Source organism: Papilio machaon, chromosome 16, assembly GCF_912999745.1.
Source record: "Papilio machaon chromosome 16, ilPapMach1.1, whole genome shotgun sequence".
Taxonomy (NCBI): Eukaryota; Metazoa; Arthropoda; class Insecta; order Lepidoptera; family Papilionidae; genus Papilio; species Papilio machaon.
The window spans coordinates 2,910,644-2,931,057 of record NC_060001.1 but is presented as its reverse complement, the minus strand read 5'-3'; the positions used below and the strand labels follow the sequence as shown (position 1 = coordinate 2,931,057).

The following is a 20,414-nucleotide window of genomic DNA, read 5'->3' as shown; positions in this document are numbered from 1 at the left end:
TTCATTCAAAATGGAGATATGATTTATAATATTGATTAATTTTGTTTGTCAGCTAAAATACCATATTTTGTAGATATAAGAAACAATGCTGTTTACAGAAATATAATCACAGATAATAACAGTTTGAATTCAGGTAAATTCAGATATCTGTTATAAATTTTTATAATGTCTAACTACTAAAGTGATCTGTCCACTAGGATCTAGATTTTTGTTAAAAGCCATCGCGTGACGTGAGAACATTACACAGATAATAATCTATTTTTGATTCAAATCACGTCAGCTATTTAAATCAAAAGATATCCGAATTGCTTAATATCAATTCATTCAACGAAAATATTTAGTGAATATAATACAAAATAGGCCTTAGTCATGCAATTATTGCAAATACAGTCATATCTGAAAAAGCGAGAATTCTCTATAAGCGAGAGTTATTGTCCAGTCCCGGCAGAGGACCACCATTAGCGAGAAATTCAAGTTAAGAGAGTAAATTATCGCGGTCCCTGGGATTCTCACTTAACCAAGTTAATGAAAACTGACTGAAATGAGATCCATAAACTACGAACATAGATATTTTGAATCTTATTATAACAAACTGTTATTGCTGTGACATAAAATGTTATAGTTTGAGTGTTAAAATATTAATATGTTAAGTTACCCGTGTACTCCGGGAAGCAGATGGTGAGCGGCGACTTGCGTATCTTCTCCTCGAAGAGATCCTTCTTGTTGAGGAACAGGATGATGCTGGTGTCAGTGAACCACTTGTTGTTGCAGATAGAGTCGAACAGCTTCAAACTCTCCTGCATACGGTTCTGAAAACGTCAACAAAGTTTTAAGAATTAATTAAATTAAGAGTTCCCTTAAGGATGCCCTCCAGGCAAAATAACCACTAATCACCTACGGCTAGATTAAAATGGTTATATACGATTGCGCTTAATAGGTAAACTTATTACAGTAATAAGTAGTAAATTAACTAATAATAGAAATAACTCAGTAAGAGGAAAAACTTGATGATTTAATGTAAACATATTTAAAGTGTTTATTTCCTTTAAAAAAATACTGATTTTTGTATTTGAACATAAGTAGAATTAAAAATAAATTCAACTAATAGTTAAGCTATAAAAAAACAGCTAAATGTCCGCATAGTATGTAGATATTGATATAGTTAAGTTAGATAGATACCGTCGTCTCGTCTTCATGCAACACCTGGTCGTACTCGGACATGGCCACACAGAATATGATCGCGGTCACATCCTCGAAGCAATGGATCCATTTCTTTCTCTCGGACCGCTGCCCGCCCACGTCGAACAATCTGGAACAATGCAACGTAACTATGATTCTTCACTGCCCTAACATCTCTATAACAAGACTACCATCTCTCTCATTCTGTATGAAAATTCAGAGATAATAATAATATTACTAATATTATAAATGCGAATGTTTAGATGGATGGATGTTTGTTTGAAGGTATCGTCGGAACGGGTCAACGGATATTGAATAAATTTGGCACATATGTAGATCATAGTCTGAAAGCTACTTATTATTTTTTCAATTCCGCGCGGACGGAGTCGCGGGCGACAGCTAGTGTTCTTATATGTGTGATAAGATAGTGTAAAATCAAAGAATAGCAAGTTATATCAACTATTTAGCAAAATATGTATACTCACTTGAAATTAAGGTTTTTGAAGGAGAAATGAACTTCAACGATGCCGGTGGTTTTGACCCTGGTCCTGAGGATGTCCTGTTCGGTGGGCTGGTAGTCCCTGGCGCCTAACCGGTCCAGGTCGTCGAGGAAGCTGAAAGAAGAGTAACATTATATATCATCGGCTTCAACATGTCCTAATTTATCGAGGTATTTATCGGAGTGTGAAAATATTGCAAGTATTTATGAAGGTAGTAAAAACAATTAGGTATGGTATAGGTTGGTTTCATAATTCGAATTAAAATATCACGGAACATGGACAAGAACTAATACAGATCCTATTGCTGTATGCATTGCGTTTTATATCTCACTTTTACTATAACGAACACTACGCTCTTTTTTAAATTATGTGACAAATTTAAAAACTTTATATAAAATTTGGCAGACATCGTTTCGTATCTATAACAATCAAATATTTGCAAACATAATTGTAAGGAGAAAAAGTTATCGCTGCAACGTCACTCAAACAATGCACTTTATTAATATAAAAAAAAAACTATTAAGCTCGGTAGTTGAAGGCATGGGCCGAGATCTGTTGAATAATTGCACATTATTAAGGATTTAGCTCTCTTTGAATGCATGATTTTTGAAGCATACAATAATTATCGGTATTTATTATTATTAAATAGGTTGTAATATTTACAAATTATAAAAAGCGAAATATTGCCACTGGGCAAGTGATAACTCAAGTGAAAAAAAAATACGATGTCTATCTATTCTAGTAAGTCCTAGTAACCCTAATATTTACGCAATATTTAAACTAGTATGAAATACACTACAAGATACATAGTTCGTCTTCACTTTGAGGTCTAGGGTTCTATTAAATTAATACTGACGTAGTCTTTGACCTGAGCGTACCAAGGACAATTGGTGGGCAAGGACAATTAATTACAGTTAATATGAAACATCAAAGCGCATGATTCAAGCAACTTCATTGCTGCATTCTTTGCGGTTACGTGGCATTAGAGGCTTTACAAAAGCGGCATTGACAAACGTACCTTTGCCTTTTAAGACGAACTAATAAAAAACAAAATGATTCCGGATACCAATCGAAACTGTCATAATATGCATACCCACAGGATAATTATGTGACAGTACGCAGATTTCTTGACAGACTCCAGTTTATTTTTAAGAAGTTAAACGAAAATTGTTTCATTGCTGAATCTTATTTGTGGATGTATGGAGTTTATATTTATTAAGCGATGAACAACAATTGTACAGAGAAAATTTTAGGTGCCAAAAAACGTGAGTATGATCTATGAATCTGACGAAAAGAGTATTTAGACGAAGTATATGGGTACTTTAATTCAATTTAAGGTACAACATATGAATCAGTAAATAGCAGTATGAATGTCGGTGCGGAGCCGACGACGTATTCGATATAACTGCAATCGTGCTCTTATCGAAGTCTTATAAGGAAACAGTAACGAGAGCGCGCTGACAACGATACTCGTGTACAATCGCGCACAGAAGTGATCGAACATGTTTTATTATACAATTGTATTAACAAAGAATTTTGAAAAAGAATCGTCCTTTATGTACTAAGGAGTTCACACATTCAAATACAGACGTTTTCTAGTAAAAAAATAGTCTAAGAAATACGAGATCGGCTATGATTCACCTTAATCGTATTACAAACCTTACTATTTTTTAACAATGTAAAAAAATCTATATCTAATTCTTTTTTCTTATCGTGACGATTCGTCATAATTATTTAAATATATATACAGGACGAGATATGATTTTCCATCCATACTGGTTTTGAATGGTGCATGTGACCAGTTGTACCGCACCGCTACGTGATGACCCATATAAGTTGCACGTTCCATGAAGTATGCACACGGTGACTTTTTATAGAAGAAACAAAAACTGATTGACGTGCGGAATGCGTACTACTTTATACACTCTGGTGGTAATTATTCGTGTACCACAATATGTATTTTACTTTAGCTAACTTTAGAAGTGCAAAGACTAATAAATAAGAATAAAGGCCGCATTTTCTGAAGAGACAGAATCTGACTGGTAACAACACTTAGCAGAAGTTTTAAAAAGTTTACCAAAAATATTGCAGCATTAACTTAAACAGCTTCAATATCGAAGATTGAATAATACATATAACATTATTACCACTATTATGAAACTGACATCTTCTAAAGAACTAGTTGGACTGGTGCCCGCAGCAACAATTCCATTTGCAGTCAACAGGTAAATAACAGGTACCGGAATAATTGCATCTTTTATAGACTGCAAGTGTGTTAATTGGTCGTCGAAAATACCTCTTTAAAATACTCAATCAAAATGCTACAGGTAATATGTTACCTGTATTATACTATTCGGAATCAAAAACAAAAAAGCGTAAACCACGCTAGATCAATAATTTGCCACGGTTTTTTCATAATTTCGTCGTGGCAATAAACATCCATACATCGAAACTTTCGCATCTATAACACTCAAAAGACTGATTTCTTTGTTCTAATCCTAAGATTCATTTTTTTTTCAAATTGAAACAAAGGTTATTTCAGAAATATTACGTAAAACAATAGTCGCTGCTACACTTAAAATTCTTTAGATCATAGTAAGGTTACATTTAGCCTTTATGTTTTATATTTCAAGACTTATGCAGGCATTTGGGGGTGTAAATCAAGAGACAAGTGGCTGGCCGTGCGCCAGCGTCATCTGATCCAAGATTGTATGCACTTAGAGGAAGCCTGTGGATTACTCCTCAATGTACTACAAGTGGTTAATGTTATGTTAATTGTTTTACTTGATTTTATTTTATATAGATGTCTCACTGCTTATTGGCGCCGAACTATTCTATTGTAATTTATAATTATGTTATACTCATGATGCGTCATCCAGTCCAGCCACTTCCTGTACTTCTCACTAGATATTAATTCTAGCCTTTCATATAGATCTATCGTATTAATGAATCCTTGTATTTTTGATACCGTAAAAAGGACATTCAAAATTTGGATTCACTCAAAATTCAACAACGTTACTATTTTTAAATTCAATAACAGTTGACATATCTGCAAAGAGCAGCCAAAAATTTCCACAAAAAGATATGCAACGCAAAGTGAAGTTCGGTCCTTAGCTAGTTACATTTTCATCGTGAATTCCAACATTTCAAAAGCCACAGCAAAAAGTTGATTGGAACTACGGAGGCAATAGCAGCTCGGCGTTATGTAAGGCAGTTCGTGCTATGTAATGAATCAGAGTGCGCAGCGCAGGGGAATACCAGTGACGCACTCGACTTATATTATTCATTTGAAACCTTTTTTCCACCAAGTTACTTGTACACTAACGAGAAACGCATGTACCATGAACCAATTCAAATGTAGTAAGTGCAAATGGTACGGATATTGGAGTCTCGTTAGTGGAAAAGCGGTCTTAAAAAAATCTCTAGTTTCATCTTTAAAAATTTGCTCGCTAATTAAATTTTTGTGTAACTGTTTTAAAACTCTAATAAGTTTTTAATTTAAAATATTGCCTTTTTGAACAGTAGTGCTATATGCATATATAGGTATGATGACGGTAGAAAGACTATATTAATGATGTAGCAACGTTTTAAGCCGTAAAGCTTTGTCTTTATTAAATTTTAATAATCCATTATGCTGTTCCGTCCACAACTGCTGAATGAATAGAACTTGGATTGGTGAAAAGACGATGAAAGGATTATTTAATTCAAGGTATATTAGTTTTCTACTAATATTACTACACTCAAATATCTGAAATCTACACTAAGGGACTTATGTATTCATTAAATAACTATGAGTGCCAAATGGAATAATTATCGTAGAATTGCGTTTTATTTATGTGGGCAACGGATTTTAGGAAACATATTTCTTATTCAACGGCGATTTTCTCTTCGTTAAATATGTAGCAGATATAGACAGGAAGTCTTTCATAATAAAACTTTGGCATTTGAAATTTATAGCGTCTAAAGCTAAGATCAAAAAGGACTGGAATTAAAAGCTAAATGTTAAAAATAACCATAACATTAATAAACCGATTTTAACTCACTATCGATTCTAACTTGAGATAACCTCTATAAGATTACATAGTACCTTATGTACATACATAGAATATAGTGACATGGATAAAAAGGCTTGATAAACTAAAACAAAAGGTAAAATAGGGTGAATACGTATTCAATAAACCGGAGTAAATATCATCTTTTGATCAGTCACAACATTAGAATAATAGTGGTCTAGAGTCGACACAAAAATCTAACATCTGCTTTTAGTTTATTTTATAAATATGGCGTTAGTTTTAGAGTGAGTTTTTATTTTCACCTGGTACGAGTGCACAATAGGGGCTTGTTTAGCTGAGGACGCGGCGTCAAGGGCCCTTAGAGCGACAAGTGAACATCGCACATTCGCGACACGAGACCGCTTCTTCATAATAAGAAAGTTTAATATGCAACTTAACAAAACTCATACGACTTTTAACTGCGAACCGTGTAATAGTTTTTTTAATCGGTGACAACTTAGGGACTGAGTATGGTAATTAAACAAGAGGCATCATCAAAATAATCTATGTTTAGGCATGTACTCCATATGTTTGCAAGGTAAACGGATTCAAATTCGATAGTCGCCTATCTCTGAATCGGAAACAAAAACAAGTGTTTCTTTACGGATGTGTGGAGTTCATGAATTATTCAATTCGACATAGACGCCGGCTGGATATTTGCGAGTCAAAAACAAGTAACCAGACCGATGTAGACTAGGATAGGCTCGTATATAGAAACAGAAGTCACGAACAAATACCAATCGGAATGTACGTTATTGTTGCGTTAAAAAACACTCAATTTATGTGTACTCCGTAGGGCGATGAATGTTTTAAGACGCGAAATATTAGAACGGTCCTGCTGACGTCATTACGCTGTTTACGTAAAACGGGTCAGCAGATGATAAGTTAAACTCTGATCATTCGAAATTATACCACAAATACCTTTATATGACGAACCATTAAAATAATGCTTGAATATTCTTTTAACAAAAAATCCTAATCTGAATGTTCCGTTGACTATCGCCAACTATAATCGTCTCTGTAAGATGCAGAAAGTAAAATGAATAAAAAACTATCTGAATTCTATCTACATAAAATATAAAGTCAAGCCACAGACAGTTTTTGCGCATTGCTGAGATTTCAGAAAAATCATTCCCTCTCGGTCTCAACATTTCTTTAGGGATTTTACAGAGCGAAAATCTCCAGTGAAACTACGACGATACTTTTAAAACGGTATTTCGCAATGTCTTAGAAAATTCCATTGTAATTTTATGTATATTATTGGAATGATGATAAATTTATATGACATTTATCGGTAATAAAAAGTAATTTTAATCATATATTTGAATTGATCAGCAGTATTAGTAAACTAATTTGATAGACTGGCTGTTCTTATGATCTAACTGTATCGATTTCTCCGTGTCTCTCGGTCAATATGGTTTCCACTGGCAAAACATTTTGCTCGCCGGGTCGGACTGTGCGGGCGAACTTCCGAGAACTAGAGGAATTGTTAGGATAAGGGCTATATTTATTAGGTACTTGAGATACATGTAACTACTAAAAGTTATTATATTTTAGGAATTGCACATCGTTATCAAATGTAACATAATTTGTGAAAACAGTATTAAGCTAATTTTTATGAAGGAATTATGATACGGGTGTTTTAATCCTGCTATTTCAACACATTAATTGTTGTATGCACAGCTATAGTGACCATTCTGACACGATTATATTAGTAAAAGTAGGTGCCAATTTTTTTGCAAAAAGGCCAAGAAGAAGTTTCATGGAATCGATGTGTATTTTTGTTCATTGATGATAAGAAAAACAATGAAACCATGACATGATTGTATCTAACTTCATTATTTCTGTCCATCCCTGTATATCAGTGGCTTAAAGTTACGTTATATGATCGGAACGGCAGCGGCAGCGCCCGGCAACAGGTCGGCGCGATCGATAGAGCATCGCGCCGCCGCAGTAGGACCGCCGCCCGGCCGTCGCGGCGCGGCTGCGTGCCCCGCCGCGCCGTGCCCAATACCCACTTCACTTGCGCGAAGCCGTTTCAATAGCATTCGACTCAATAATGTTTCGCAAAATAATTTGACTCCTACAAATAGATGTCTGCTAATGGCGACAAATTCAGTACCGTTATTTGAGCGAACTTAATGAAATCAAACCATAGTTTTTAATATGGTATACAAAAATGTAACTCAAAAAAATACACTATTTTTAATACTTTGGATATTTTCGAACGCGAGCGTCGTCAGAACCCTTGCAACTTTGATTTTAACTTATGTCGAGTTTAACATATCTAGCGGATTCTAAGTGAGGCTTCAGAAAAATATATTCCGTGTCACTTGGTCTATCCGTTCTCGTAAATAAATCTGACGCAACCCCGACGGCTAGTTCTTTCAAATTCACTGCAGCAAATATGGGTCAGGGCATTCTGAGACCTCATCTAAACTCTAATAACGTCTATGAATACATGTTACAATTTTTTTACAATGGCTCGTTATCAAAAAGTTGCAATCACAAAATTTGTTGGGCACACGCAATGTAATTAGTTTCAAGAAAACACGCACAAAAGTGAAGCGATAAGTTACTTTCCTTTTTTCTTGGAAATACTAAAGAAGGTAGCCACTTAGCATAAATTCGGGTCAAAACTTGAAAGAAATAAAACAAGTAATCACATTAAACTAATCAAAATTAAACATCAGAGAGGAAAAGCTTAATATTTTCAGATTATCTAAAAGTCATATTTTGAGTACGAATAAATGGGTATTCCTATTATTTTGCGAATAAATAATTTCAAACACGTTGACATTTTGCAGTATATCATTGTTTACGGCGCTGTTTCCTGGCCGAGGTCCAAAGCCGTTAAAACATCGCCATCACAAGAACCAGTGCAAATAGTCAGGTATTTAACTTTGCTCAACTGGTGTCAACTAGATGTCAGTGATGCCAACATCACAAACATGTTTATCATTCAACTTAGATGTGATATTTTATCGGAATTAAATTTAAATTTAAATTAAAAACATTTTTGTAGAAAGGAACAAGTTATAGTTAAAGGTAGGCAACATTATAATTATGTGTCGTACCTAAACTTTTGAAAGTAGTCTACGAGAAAAGAATTCTCGGAATCTCTGGTCTAGAGTAAACGTATATCTAATTTACATGACAAATAGATATAAAACCATGAGAACCGAGCACAATAGTTGAGAGCGTTGGCATCATTCATTCATTCATTCATGGTGAGCAAAGAATCAACACAATAAACTATCGATCTCAACTGAGGTCAGGACCTTAGTTGGTCGAAACGCATCTGCATCCATTTCACTCCTCGCCGATGTAATATTAAGATATAATAAGAGAAGTGGTGTTAAGTGGGTAGTTTGTTTTTATACAAGCAACATATTGTGAATGTAATTGCTTATGAGGTTATTGACTGTTTTTCCTCGCACAAAGTATTAGCATATCGATATTGTTCAATCGGTTCAAGACAAACTAGTCTATATTATAAACTAGCTTTTACACGCGACTCCGTCCGCGCGGAATAAGAAATAGAAAACGGGGTAAAAATTATCCTATGTCCGTTTCCTGGTTCTAAGCTACCTGCCCACCAATTTTCAGTCAAATCGATTCAGCCGTTCTCGAGTTATAAATAGTGTAACTAACACGACTTTCTTTTATATATATAGACAAGATAAATACTAAAGTAACCATTGGTTTCTAAGTCCAAAATCTGGATAAAATATTTCGTCATCCCTGTCATCTTTAATAAAACAGAGATAACGATATATTTTAAAGGCGGATTTTGGTCTCAGAAACCCACGGTCAGATATAACATGTCAGGTATTCTATGTATTAGTTAAGACTTTACATGTCAAAAACATTTCATCATTACATAGGTGTATTTACAATATTTTACATGAAAATAACGGTTTAGACGTTAAAATAACAGTTTATTCCATATCAGTTTCATATGTTATATAATATTTATAGCAAATAGCTTAGTGCACAAGATATTGTATAACTGAAATCATATAGTTTAGTATTTCCTAACTTTTGGACAATAGAAACGGCTATTTGTATGTAGAAGCGACACATATAAGTGTAGCTGCGTAACACGTTACATGTAAGCAATTGTACGACAATGGCTGGATAATTTTCTGGACCCATGACCCGTGGAGCTTTGTATGAGCTAATGAAGTGTCATGCATGGTTGGCATGTAATATGGATTACGCAGTAGTCAGTTCAACTATATATACCATTGAACCAATCACATATATGTAACATAATAATGTTACAAAGAATTATTTACATTGTAAATTATCATACTATGTTATATTTAATGAATTGTTTAAGTATAAAGACTTTTCATTCATGTACAGATATATGACCTTGTTAAAAAAATTACCAAACTCGGGAAAACATAATATTAACATTAATAAATTAAAATAATTGCTGAAAAAAAAGTATTGGGTAAAATCCAATGGTTCATTCGTTGTTTATTAATTTCCTCACAAAACTCCCAGACTAACTTCTCTTCCCGTATGTATATATGTACAAAGTAGTAGCCAGTTTCAAATACAATGGACTCCTTGTAACAGCGAGCACATATCCGAGGCGTCAGCCGTACGAAACAAATACAAAAAGAACAAGCCACCTTATCAGGTTACTGGTGTCGGTTCGCGCATCGCCAGTATAATCCACGTCTTTATATAATGTACATATTTATATTAAATCGTAACAGACAGATTTGCACGCAAAATGAACTGAATGTTTTTAGAATTTATCTGAGGAATATACATATACTATCTTACGGATAAAACATTCTACAAACGTATAGAATAAGATAAAGGGCATGAAATCCAAAATAAAACGTAACTTTACTCTGAGTTTATCAGGTCTCAAAAATAACAAGAATGGGGTGACCATACTATGAAGACGCTCATTGAAATTTGTTTGTAATAATTGTGTTTTGAAAGAAATAAAATTTATTATTATTATTAAGATTAGAAATCAAACATCTGACAAAAAAATACACAAAATTTGTTGGGTAGGTACATGAATGAGTAGGTACAAGTTACAGTTTTTCATAGTATATATACATCCGCACGTACGTAGCATTACACAATAGCAAATGAAGGTGTTCATTAGCGTTTCGCACTTTGTCAATTTTCCAGGCGTGTAACTAACACGTGCAAATTTCTTCGCTAACACATTGCGTACTGGGTCACGGTGGTGGCCCACTGACACAAGTCTACTTCGACGATATACCATAATCAGCGTACCAAAAGAAAAGAGATGGATATCGAAAAATTGACTTTTTGAGATTTTATATGTCTGTTGGTCAACCAAAAGACATTCATATGTTGAAAAGTTCGACAGGGTAACAAGGAATCAACTAGTCTAACTAGTATTGTGACAGATGTGAGAACTAGCTTAAACACCGTGATTGCGGAAGGTGTGCAAACAGTGCGGCGACCGGACGAGCCAATCGCGCTCCCGCTTCCGCGAGGGACGGGATCGTTTGGCGCTGTGACGTCATCTGCACGCGCACGCTATTGTCAGTGTACATTACACACGTACTAAACGACTTATAGTCCTTATTCGTAGAAGACATACTAGCGAAATGCCTTTTTTTAGGCGTCAATCTTTTAACCTTTGTAGAATTGCACTTCAAAGAGTAGGGGGAAATGATAGCAATGGCCGCATTTGGCCAACTTATAAGGTTATATATCAATCACAAACCAAAGGTTACACAATAGTCCTTTTTCAGTATCTTCAAATAAGAATCTACTGACGACACTAACTTTCATTCTTTTAGGCGTGACTGGACATTTTTTTTATATTAACACCGACACGTTAAATTGTGTCATAATACCATTTAAGTGTTTAAAAAAAATTAAATTTTAAAAGACAATTTTAACTTATGTGAGAGAAATGGTTTCATTCCTATAATATCTGTCAATTATTAGATGGCATTAATGAAAATTTGAGACTAAAGATAAATAGTGCCAGTGAAAATCGAATCGACGTCCATGATCTACGCACATCGTATCTTAAATCTTTTTTATCGTTACTATTAATTCGAACAGGTTTTAATTTATAGGTTGTTGTTTCTTGAAGTTCTGGTTTTTAATAAGTTATTGTTTATGTGCATATAGTGTTACGAAACGGTACGCTGAAAAGCCTCACGTAACCGTGGTGGGTCTCCCCACTGCGGGCCCAAACACCACTTGGTGCTGACATTTGTTCTTGTGGCGCGATGAACACGCGACGCTTCACCATGATGCCCGGCCCTAGGCCGTTACCGCTCTTGGGCAACTCGTGGCGTTTCGCCCTAAGGCAGAAACCTTGGGTGACGTTTAGTTTGGACCAGACTTTATGGTACTTGAAGAATCTCGCTGGATCATGTGGTGCTGCTAAAGTGGCCAAATTGTTCGGCCATCCTGATTTAGTGTTCCCATTCTGTGCCGACGAAACTGCAAGAATATACAGAAGGGAGGATACGATGCCCCATCGGGCAGTCGCACCTTGCCTCAAGCATTATAAGCAAGTTTTGAGAAAGGAATTTTTCGGTGAAGAACCGGGACTAATTGGAGTGTAAGTTAACCCCATTCAATAAGGGATGGATCAGGTTGTTAACTTGTATATGAACATCCTGATACATCCTTTATCACGGAAGGTTTAATTACACCATAACTTGAAAACGCGTCTTGAACACGAAATCTTTTTCGCGTATAATCTTCTCTTTTCAGTATAATCTTAAATATGAAAACTTAAATAGATAATAATTTTTCAGACATGGCATGCCGTGGTCGAAGTTCAGGTCCAAAGTGACGAAGGCTCTTGCTGCTCCCGAAGCCGCAAGAGCCGCGGTGCCAACTCTACATTACGTAGCCGAAGATTTTATTTGCAGGTAAGTTATTTTGCTATCTTAGATTATTTATTGTGTCGTTTACTTATTTTTAAACTTTAAGTGCGTATATTAAGGGATCACTATGAGATTCATCATAATTTATTTTATTACATCGATTCACTGTCCTCATAAAGATGGGAGAATCACTAAGTTTCATAGAATAGAATCATTACTGGTTTATTTAGACGCTTTATGGTACAGTTTGTTCTGAACTAGTAAATTTAAGTAGTTACAGTGCTGAGTGTATAATTAATGATTATATTATCGTTCCAATGGCCCGAGGTAAGGAATGCGATGTACTTATTATGCAATGTATAAATAATAACATGTCAGTTATGTTGGCAGCAGATACAGTATGCATGTTTGAAATGCATCAGGAATACAAGAGAACTTTTATCTACCTAAATAAAAAATAGTTTAAAAATGCAATTATTGTTTTATAGAAATAAAACGTGATTAATTTTACAAAAAAGATTCTGTTTACTTTGTTCTGTCGTGATCTTAGAAAAATAGAAAACTGATTTTTTAATTTCTTTAATAAATTGAAAGCTCTTAAGCAATCAATCTAAGTGTTAGGTTTAAACTTTTCATTGTAACCCTAAATATTAGTCCTATTTCAACATGATAAATTGAATGTTTGATATGAAAACTTACAAGTTGAAGGCACATATTATAGTCAGGGTTCAACAAGCCGAGTTGAGAATCTCGGCTTAACGAATACATCCCGTTGCCGACAGTCTGCGCTTGTTTGACGGTCGCTGACTCACAACGGAAAACAACAGAGAGCGTTCAATGAAAATGCTACGTTGCCATTTGACTTCACATCCCGCGTTAAGCGTTTACCACCTATTTAATGAGATAGCACAAATTTTCGAGTTTGCATTTCTTACATTGTGTTGTAAAACTTCTGTGTTAATAATGTAAAAGAAAAGCTTCCACGTTACGGCTAACTTTACGTAAACATAGGCATTTTGTTAGAGAAAACTTTATTCTCAATTACCTATTTTACATTTATCATAGGTAAAGTTCCATCCTTATACTATTTATATTTTTTAATAATAGCTAATCTATTAACAAATTTAATATTTAATACTGTGTGTAATTTAATACATGTAATATTTGTGATTATGGCAAATATTTGAACGGATATATTTGTCATATAAGAGAGTCGTAACGAAACTTGTTCGTTTAGTATTGTTTATAAAGAATACTTTAAAATGTGTACGATAACAAAACTCACATTGGGAAATAGTCAATATTTGCCTTATCTATTTGTATACGTTGTGTTGTACCTTATTTGCAATTTTATAAGGAAACCATATTATTTTTAACATTTTAAAACTTGTGTATATTATTCAAATTAATGAGATATATATATTTCCTTCACAATTAATAAAAAAATTCTTCTTCCTTACAGAATGGATAACATTCTGGATGAAAATGGCGAGCTACCCAAGGACTTTCTTACAGAACTCTACAAATGGGCACTTGAATGTAAGTCGCATTACTGTCCTATTGATTAAGTTACAAATGTTTCTATATACATTCAATTCCAAATGAAATCGAGACAGACCAGATGGCATATGATACGCAATAAAATAAATCATTCATGTCAATCTAGAATGTACATAATTTAGAACTACCATCAAGTGGAGAAACTTAACATTATTTATTGGTTGGAGTATTTACTATTAGGCATATATTTGAACAAGAAATAAAGCAATATTTATTCTTAAAGCGGTCGGTGCATGGGCTCTTGGCACAAGACTGGGATGCTTACAGGACAACGATAACGAAGCCCAAGACATCATAAGGAGTATCCACGGTTTCTTCCACAGCGTACCTGAATTAGAACTGTCTGCTCCTCTATGGCGTCTCTACCCTACGACCGCTTACAAGACATACGTTAACGCACTAGACTCCTTCAGATCTCTGTGTTTAAAAAGACTGACTGATAAGGGCATTTGTGCTCACATTGCCCAAAGTCATGGCAGAAAAGTTGCCACAATACTGGCTTTAGATCTATTGTTAGTCGGTGTTGATACAACCGCAGCGGCGGCAGCTAGTACTATTTATCTGTTAGCCAGAAATGAAAGGGTTCAGAAGAGGTTGCAAGAGGAACTCGACGCCAATCTCATTACTGATAAAGAGATGACGTGTAAAGATTTGGATCAGTTGCCGTATTTACGAGCTTGTATAAAAGAGGCATTAAGGTAAGATAAATTTTAACGTTTTATACATTTTCTTGCAAATTGAAATGGCATTTACATCTTGGACTTTCTAAAGAAACGCTAAAAACTAACAAATAATTTGACATAAATCTTTGTCACATTATACACAATATTGTTAAAGCCTTAATTCCTATGTCGTAGTTCATTCACCTATGGTCATTGTTCAACTTAATATTATAAATAATATCGAGTATTATTTACATAACACCATAAGTAAAACAGAGTTATGTCATATCATCGAGTGACATCGTGTTATTTTTAAACAATCTATATTTTATTTTACAAAAACGGTATTAATAATATAATATTTAAATATCTATTAATAACATAAACAAATTAGTTCTATGTTATTTAGCTACTTGGTGCTTGAAACTTGAAATTTTATTTAAATACTAGCTGTCGCCTGCAACTCCGTCCGTGCGGAATCAAAAAAACCTAATAAGTAAGCAAATTTTATCAAGATCTTATTGAGCCGTTCATCCATCTATACATTCACATTCATAATATAAGTATGAAGTATGATAAAAAGGACAAAGCACATAATCAACATATTCCTACGAGGAAATCTCAAACTTATATAAAATTGAGGGCAACCGTAGTTGACAAAAACAGTATTCAAAAATAAGATGTAAACTCGAAACAATGTATAACGTAAGATCTGGTTGCAATGTGGTCAATGCGGTATTGGGTAATTGATAAGTTCTACAGTATTATATACTTGTACTGAGAAGTGCACAGGTTTCGTCATTCTCGGTGACCAATAAGACCATCTGGAGCGATTCTAAGTGCGTACTTGTACATATAATGATCGTGTGAAACAATTTAAAACTGGTTGCATTTGCTAAAAGATTGTTTAGATTAAAATGTATAATAAAAAATTATTACAAACCAGAGATGAGGTTAAACACTAGCAATTTTTTAATATTTATATTCTCTTAGTCATAATATGTGAAAAAAAACAAACCAATTATATTGTTAATTTCTTAGTTATCTATGATCACCACATAAAACAAATACTATTGTTTTTAAATCAGTTTTCATAGTGAAGAATACCCCATTGATATTTTTATTTATTTTTTATATTTCAAATTATAAACAATGACTTAGAAGTCAACAATTATAATCCTACTAATTGAAAACAGTCACCTCCGTAATCAAAAGCAATGGATTAGTCATACATTTCATTATTAGTTATTTTTCCTCCTGAACAATATTGTGTTCATCTAAAACAACTTCTGGTCACAAAAAGGGCCGAAATGACAAAATAACTAGGTAGGTTTTTGTTACTAGCTCTTACTGGGCCAGGGTGGTTGTCTATGGCCTAGTCACCCCTAAATTGAGTAGTTTCCGAGACCCTTAGTAGGGACTTGTTGCCATGTTTTAGTAATCATTTTATCAAAGCATTTAAAAAGATTGGCATATACATAACATTTATAATGTTTTGCAGAATAAAACCAGTAATATTAGGAAACGGCAGATGCATTCAATCAGACGCCATAATATCCGGTTACGAAGTTCCCAAAGGAGTAAGTATTACATCATTTTTTGAGATTTATTTAGAAGAGAATAGAATAAACGTTTAATGTCTCATTAAAAATACACAAAAAAATCAACTTATACACTACTATAGTAGAAAAAAAGAATGTGGCAAAAGAGGGACAGATTCCCAGGTGCAAGGACGGCCAAGGCCAACCTTACGCTGGTTTTCAGATGGTCCCTTTGCTATCACAACATTAACACTTAGTACTAAGGTGTAATTAAACCCAAAAAATAATGAAGAAAAACATAGAAACAGACATTATACCTTTAAATTCATTTTGAATCAATCATATGAAATTTGTCCTCGTTTTTTGTGACTTGTAATGTAACATTTAAAAAAAAACATCTGTTTCAGTCACACATCGTATTTCCGCACTACATTTTATCAAATGACGAAAGATATTTTCCGTCACCACAAGAATACGTCCCTGAGAGATGGGTAAGAGAAGATTTCGATAGAATAAACGGTTATACAGAAGAATTCGACTACGAAAGAGAGTCGTTGCACAACGCTGAGGATATGAAATCAGACTATTGTCGGACAAAGTCAATTTGGCAGAAACAAAAGGAGGTCGGAATACACCCCTTTGCCTCACTCCCCTTCGGCTTTGGTAGGCGCATGTGCATTGGAAAGAGATTCGCGGAAGCTGAACTACAATTATTATTGGCTAAGGTAACTTCAAATTTGAATTTCTAATCCTAAAAGAAATAATTTTATATCCGACGTAATTTTTTTGAATTCTTTATACCTTGATTTACGTTTTCTCAAAGAAAAACCTTCCTTTTTACAAACAATAAAGAGGAAATTCTCAATTCGTTTGTATTTTTAAACATAAAATAAATGCAACAATTTTTTTGCCCTAAACACAAACATTTAACCATAAATTTAGTCTCGAGTATGGTGACAGGCTACATTTTATCATTTAAATAATTATTATGTCATACATTTAAGTGCAGTATTATCCATTCCAGATGTTCCACAAGTACTCGGTACGATGGCGCTACGGCGAACTGACATACAGTGTCACACCGACGTACATACCGAACGAGCCATTGCAGTTTACATTACTACGCCGACAATAACATACTGTATTTATACATTACTCTTATTGCATAGAATTGTAATAATACTGTTATAATTGATATGTTTAAACTATCGCGATACTATGATACTATTAAAGTTATGCCAAAGTTATGCATACTATGTAATAACATAGTTATTTGTATTAAAATCGGTATATGAAGTTTTTTTTATATAGAAATAAAATTGTTATAAAGTTTCGTAGTACGTATAACATACCAGTATTATGCAACAGATAAGTTAAAAAATGTAACATGAAAAAAAGACTTACGTCATAATGTTTATCAAATATTGAAATTAATTACTATAAGAACCCGATAATACGGTTAGTATGTTTTAATTTTACTGAAAACCATATTATATTCACGAAAAACAATTTTGTACACTTAAGAACCCCGCGGTGTTATCTCTTGTTCACATGGATGGAAAACATGTGAAATCTTACGATAAAATTGCATATTTTTCCACGTTATCTACATTAAAACCTTCTATAAAATATTATGAAATGTTTCAACTATACAAACAGATATAGTCTCTTCAGATAACTAAAGCGGCAATTATTTTGTTTGTTCTATAATTTAATAATTAGCAAATATCACTTTAATGAACAAATAACATTTATAACCTTGAGCATGAGATTTTTAAGTATATATTGTACTAGATCTTATTGCCACTGGATTCACCCATGTAGAGTGGGTGTATAACCTTGATTCTGTAGTATTTGTCCTCTATGATTCAATCTCCACATAGTTGTTAGCCAGCTAGAGAGTCCGGCTACGTATGGTCACCTTTTAGAGTCACTTGTCCTATTTACAAACCAAACTGCGAATGCTCAAAATGAAAACCGCAAGTTGTGCGATGACCTCAAAATGGAAATTGATGCTATTTGTTTTTAAAATATGTTGTGACTTACTATTTAGCGGAGTCATTGAGCTGGTACTCGTTGGAGCGGCCGAAGCACTCCTGTACCCCGGCGTCGGCCCACAGCCGCTTCATCGCCGCCAGCAACTCCTCGCTGAACGGCTCCGTGTCCTCCATACGCTGGATCACGTCGAACACCATCTTGCCGTCGCTCTACAACAATATATCATTTGAATATCAAATAAAGGAAAGTTGGCTAGGGTTGGTTGACTACTCACTAACCTACGTTAGAACTGACCAGGTCTTAGGTACCTCAAACATAGAGTAAGTTCTAAGGCCCCTCGGTCGGATAAGATGACTTATAAAACTGACTTACAAAATTCAAACTAATTTCTATAAATTGTTTAACCAAAAATGTCAATAGAAAAGATTTTTGCCAACAAAATAGTACATCATTTAAACTAGCGATAGTAAACATACAAACTAGGGTTTATATTTAAAACAAAATGTTGCCGAAACGTCTAGGTCTACGCGGACACATTTAGATGTGCTAAAATTATCAAATTAGATTATAGATATGTATTTTAGTGTTGTACACAGTAGCTAAAATTATTCAATGTTAGAGCAGAAGATCTATTAATCTACAATACTAATAAAATAAACATAACTTGTCTATTACTTAACCAATACAAAGACTTATTCACATAATTCTATGTTTAGTTTTGTGAATGAAGTTACCAAAGACAACATTTTCTCTTACTCATTGGTATTATTTTACCAAACAATACCGTGGCATTTCTTTAGGCGACTTTTATAACTTTGTTAAAATTGTAATTAACCATAACTTCAACGATAGCCCAACAAGACAATTTACGTCACTCATTGTTTTGCTCGTCGACGAATTACCATCACATTTTGTCTCACGAAAATTTAATCGTGACATTTCCATTAATGTGTTTAGAAAGAACTACAACTTTAGGAAGTACCCGTTACTTCCAAAAGTTTTTCGAGCACGCTGCGTGACAAAAAAAATTATTACAATATTTCACGTGGCCTTTTTGTTGCGTAAATGCTCGTGTCAGCATCGTGTTCATAAGAACTGTATGGTGTCAATTAAATGTTGTATTCATTGCGTTCATCAAAAAGCTGTCTAAATAAATTTAACTGTACGAATTAGTGTTCCACGATTTAACTGTAAAGTGCAGTGCCACAAATTGTGGCCCACTATATCCTAAAAAAACCTTTTTACATAACTAAAAAAAATGGATAAACTATAAACAACCTAAAAATACCTACGATTTAATGTCTAGCAAGTTAAATGAAATATGTGGGATGTAATGTTTTCTCATAAGACACTGGAGTCTTGCCAAAAATGGCAAAACTTTAGAATTTCCTGTAAAACATTTAGCCATTTTTGTTGGTATTAAATCAATCATCATTAAGGCTTTGGATGCCTACAAAGAAGATTCTGTTGGCTTCTTATAAAGTCTTTTCAAGTTCATTTCATACCCTACATGAATCTGAGATGGTCATCTCAGCAGTCTCTTATCTCATTTCTCTGACTAAACTTACACTATGGGAGTCCCTTAGAGATGATTAAAAGACTCTGAGTCAGTTTGTGCACATGAAAAGACCGTGAATTAAAGGCACGAATAAGCATAGTATAAAGAAAATTATTGTAAATTAAAATCGAAACAGTTTCCAAAGTTCTGCTTTATAACAATGAAGGAAATTAAAAGACTGCAGCAAATTGGCCCTATTATTTTACAATGCGCAACTGAATGCATAATGAATGCAAAGAACAAATAATGCAATAAGCCGCGAACAAGGCCGCTCTGAATATGCATCGAAACACTTTCATGAATAAGAAATACTCAACATTGATCAACTTGCTACAAATATTTTCCACAAATATTGGACAAACATCACGAACATCTGAATTAGTACGAAGTGAAAGCAGTGATTGTTATACTGTGTTGCATCTTTGCTAAGTACGATCGTACTAAACATAATTCCAAGTTCTGTCTATTGCTTCGAAAGCTCTGTTTCTATTGATGTAGTTTTGA

At 34.1% G+C, this 20,414-nt stretch overlaps 2 protein-coding genes across 3 annotated transcripts in view; one reads left to right on the top strand and one right to left on the bottom strand.

Moving 5' to 3' along the window:
* The window catches only part of LOC106716736 (guanine nucleotide-binding protein G(o) subunit alpha), a 38,612-nt gene that overhangs the window by 1,992 nt on the left and 16,206 nt on the right, over positions 1 to 20,414 (bottom strand). For both annotated transcript variants that reach the window (XM_014510313.2, XM_014510312.2), the window contains exons 4-7: positions 18,401 to 18,561; positions 1,665 to 1,793; positions 1,180 to 1,309; positions 656 to 809 (exon numbers count right to left, since the gene is read on the bottom strand). In XM_014510313.2, coding sequence (XP_014365799.1) covers positions 656 to 809; positions 1,180 to 1,309; positions 1,665 to 1,793; positions 18,401 to 18,561 — 574 coding nt within the window. The remainder of the gene's footprint in view (positions 1 to 655; positions 810 to 1,179; positions 1,310 to 1,664; positions 1,794 to 18,400; positions 18,562 to 20,414) is intronic.
* On the top strand, positions 11,837 to 17,493 carry LOC106716735 (probable cytochrome P450 49a1). Its single transcript, XM_014510311.2, has 7 exons — positions 11,837 to 12,320; positions 12,520 to 12,636; positions 14,054 to 14,130; positions 14,375 to 14,849; positions 16,315 to 16,393; positions 16,762 to 17,079; positions 17,379 to 17,493. The coding sequence occupies exons 1-7, from the start codon at positions 11,983 to 11,985 to the stop codon at positions 17,487 to 17,489; spliced, it is 1,515 nt and encodes a 504-aa protein (XP_014365797.2). The 5' UTR covers positions 11,837 to 11,982; the 3' UTR covers positions 17,490 to 17,493.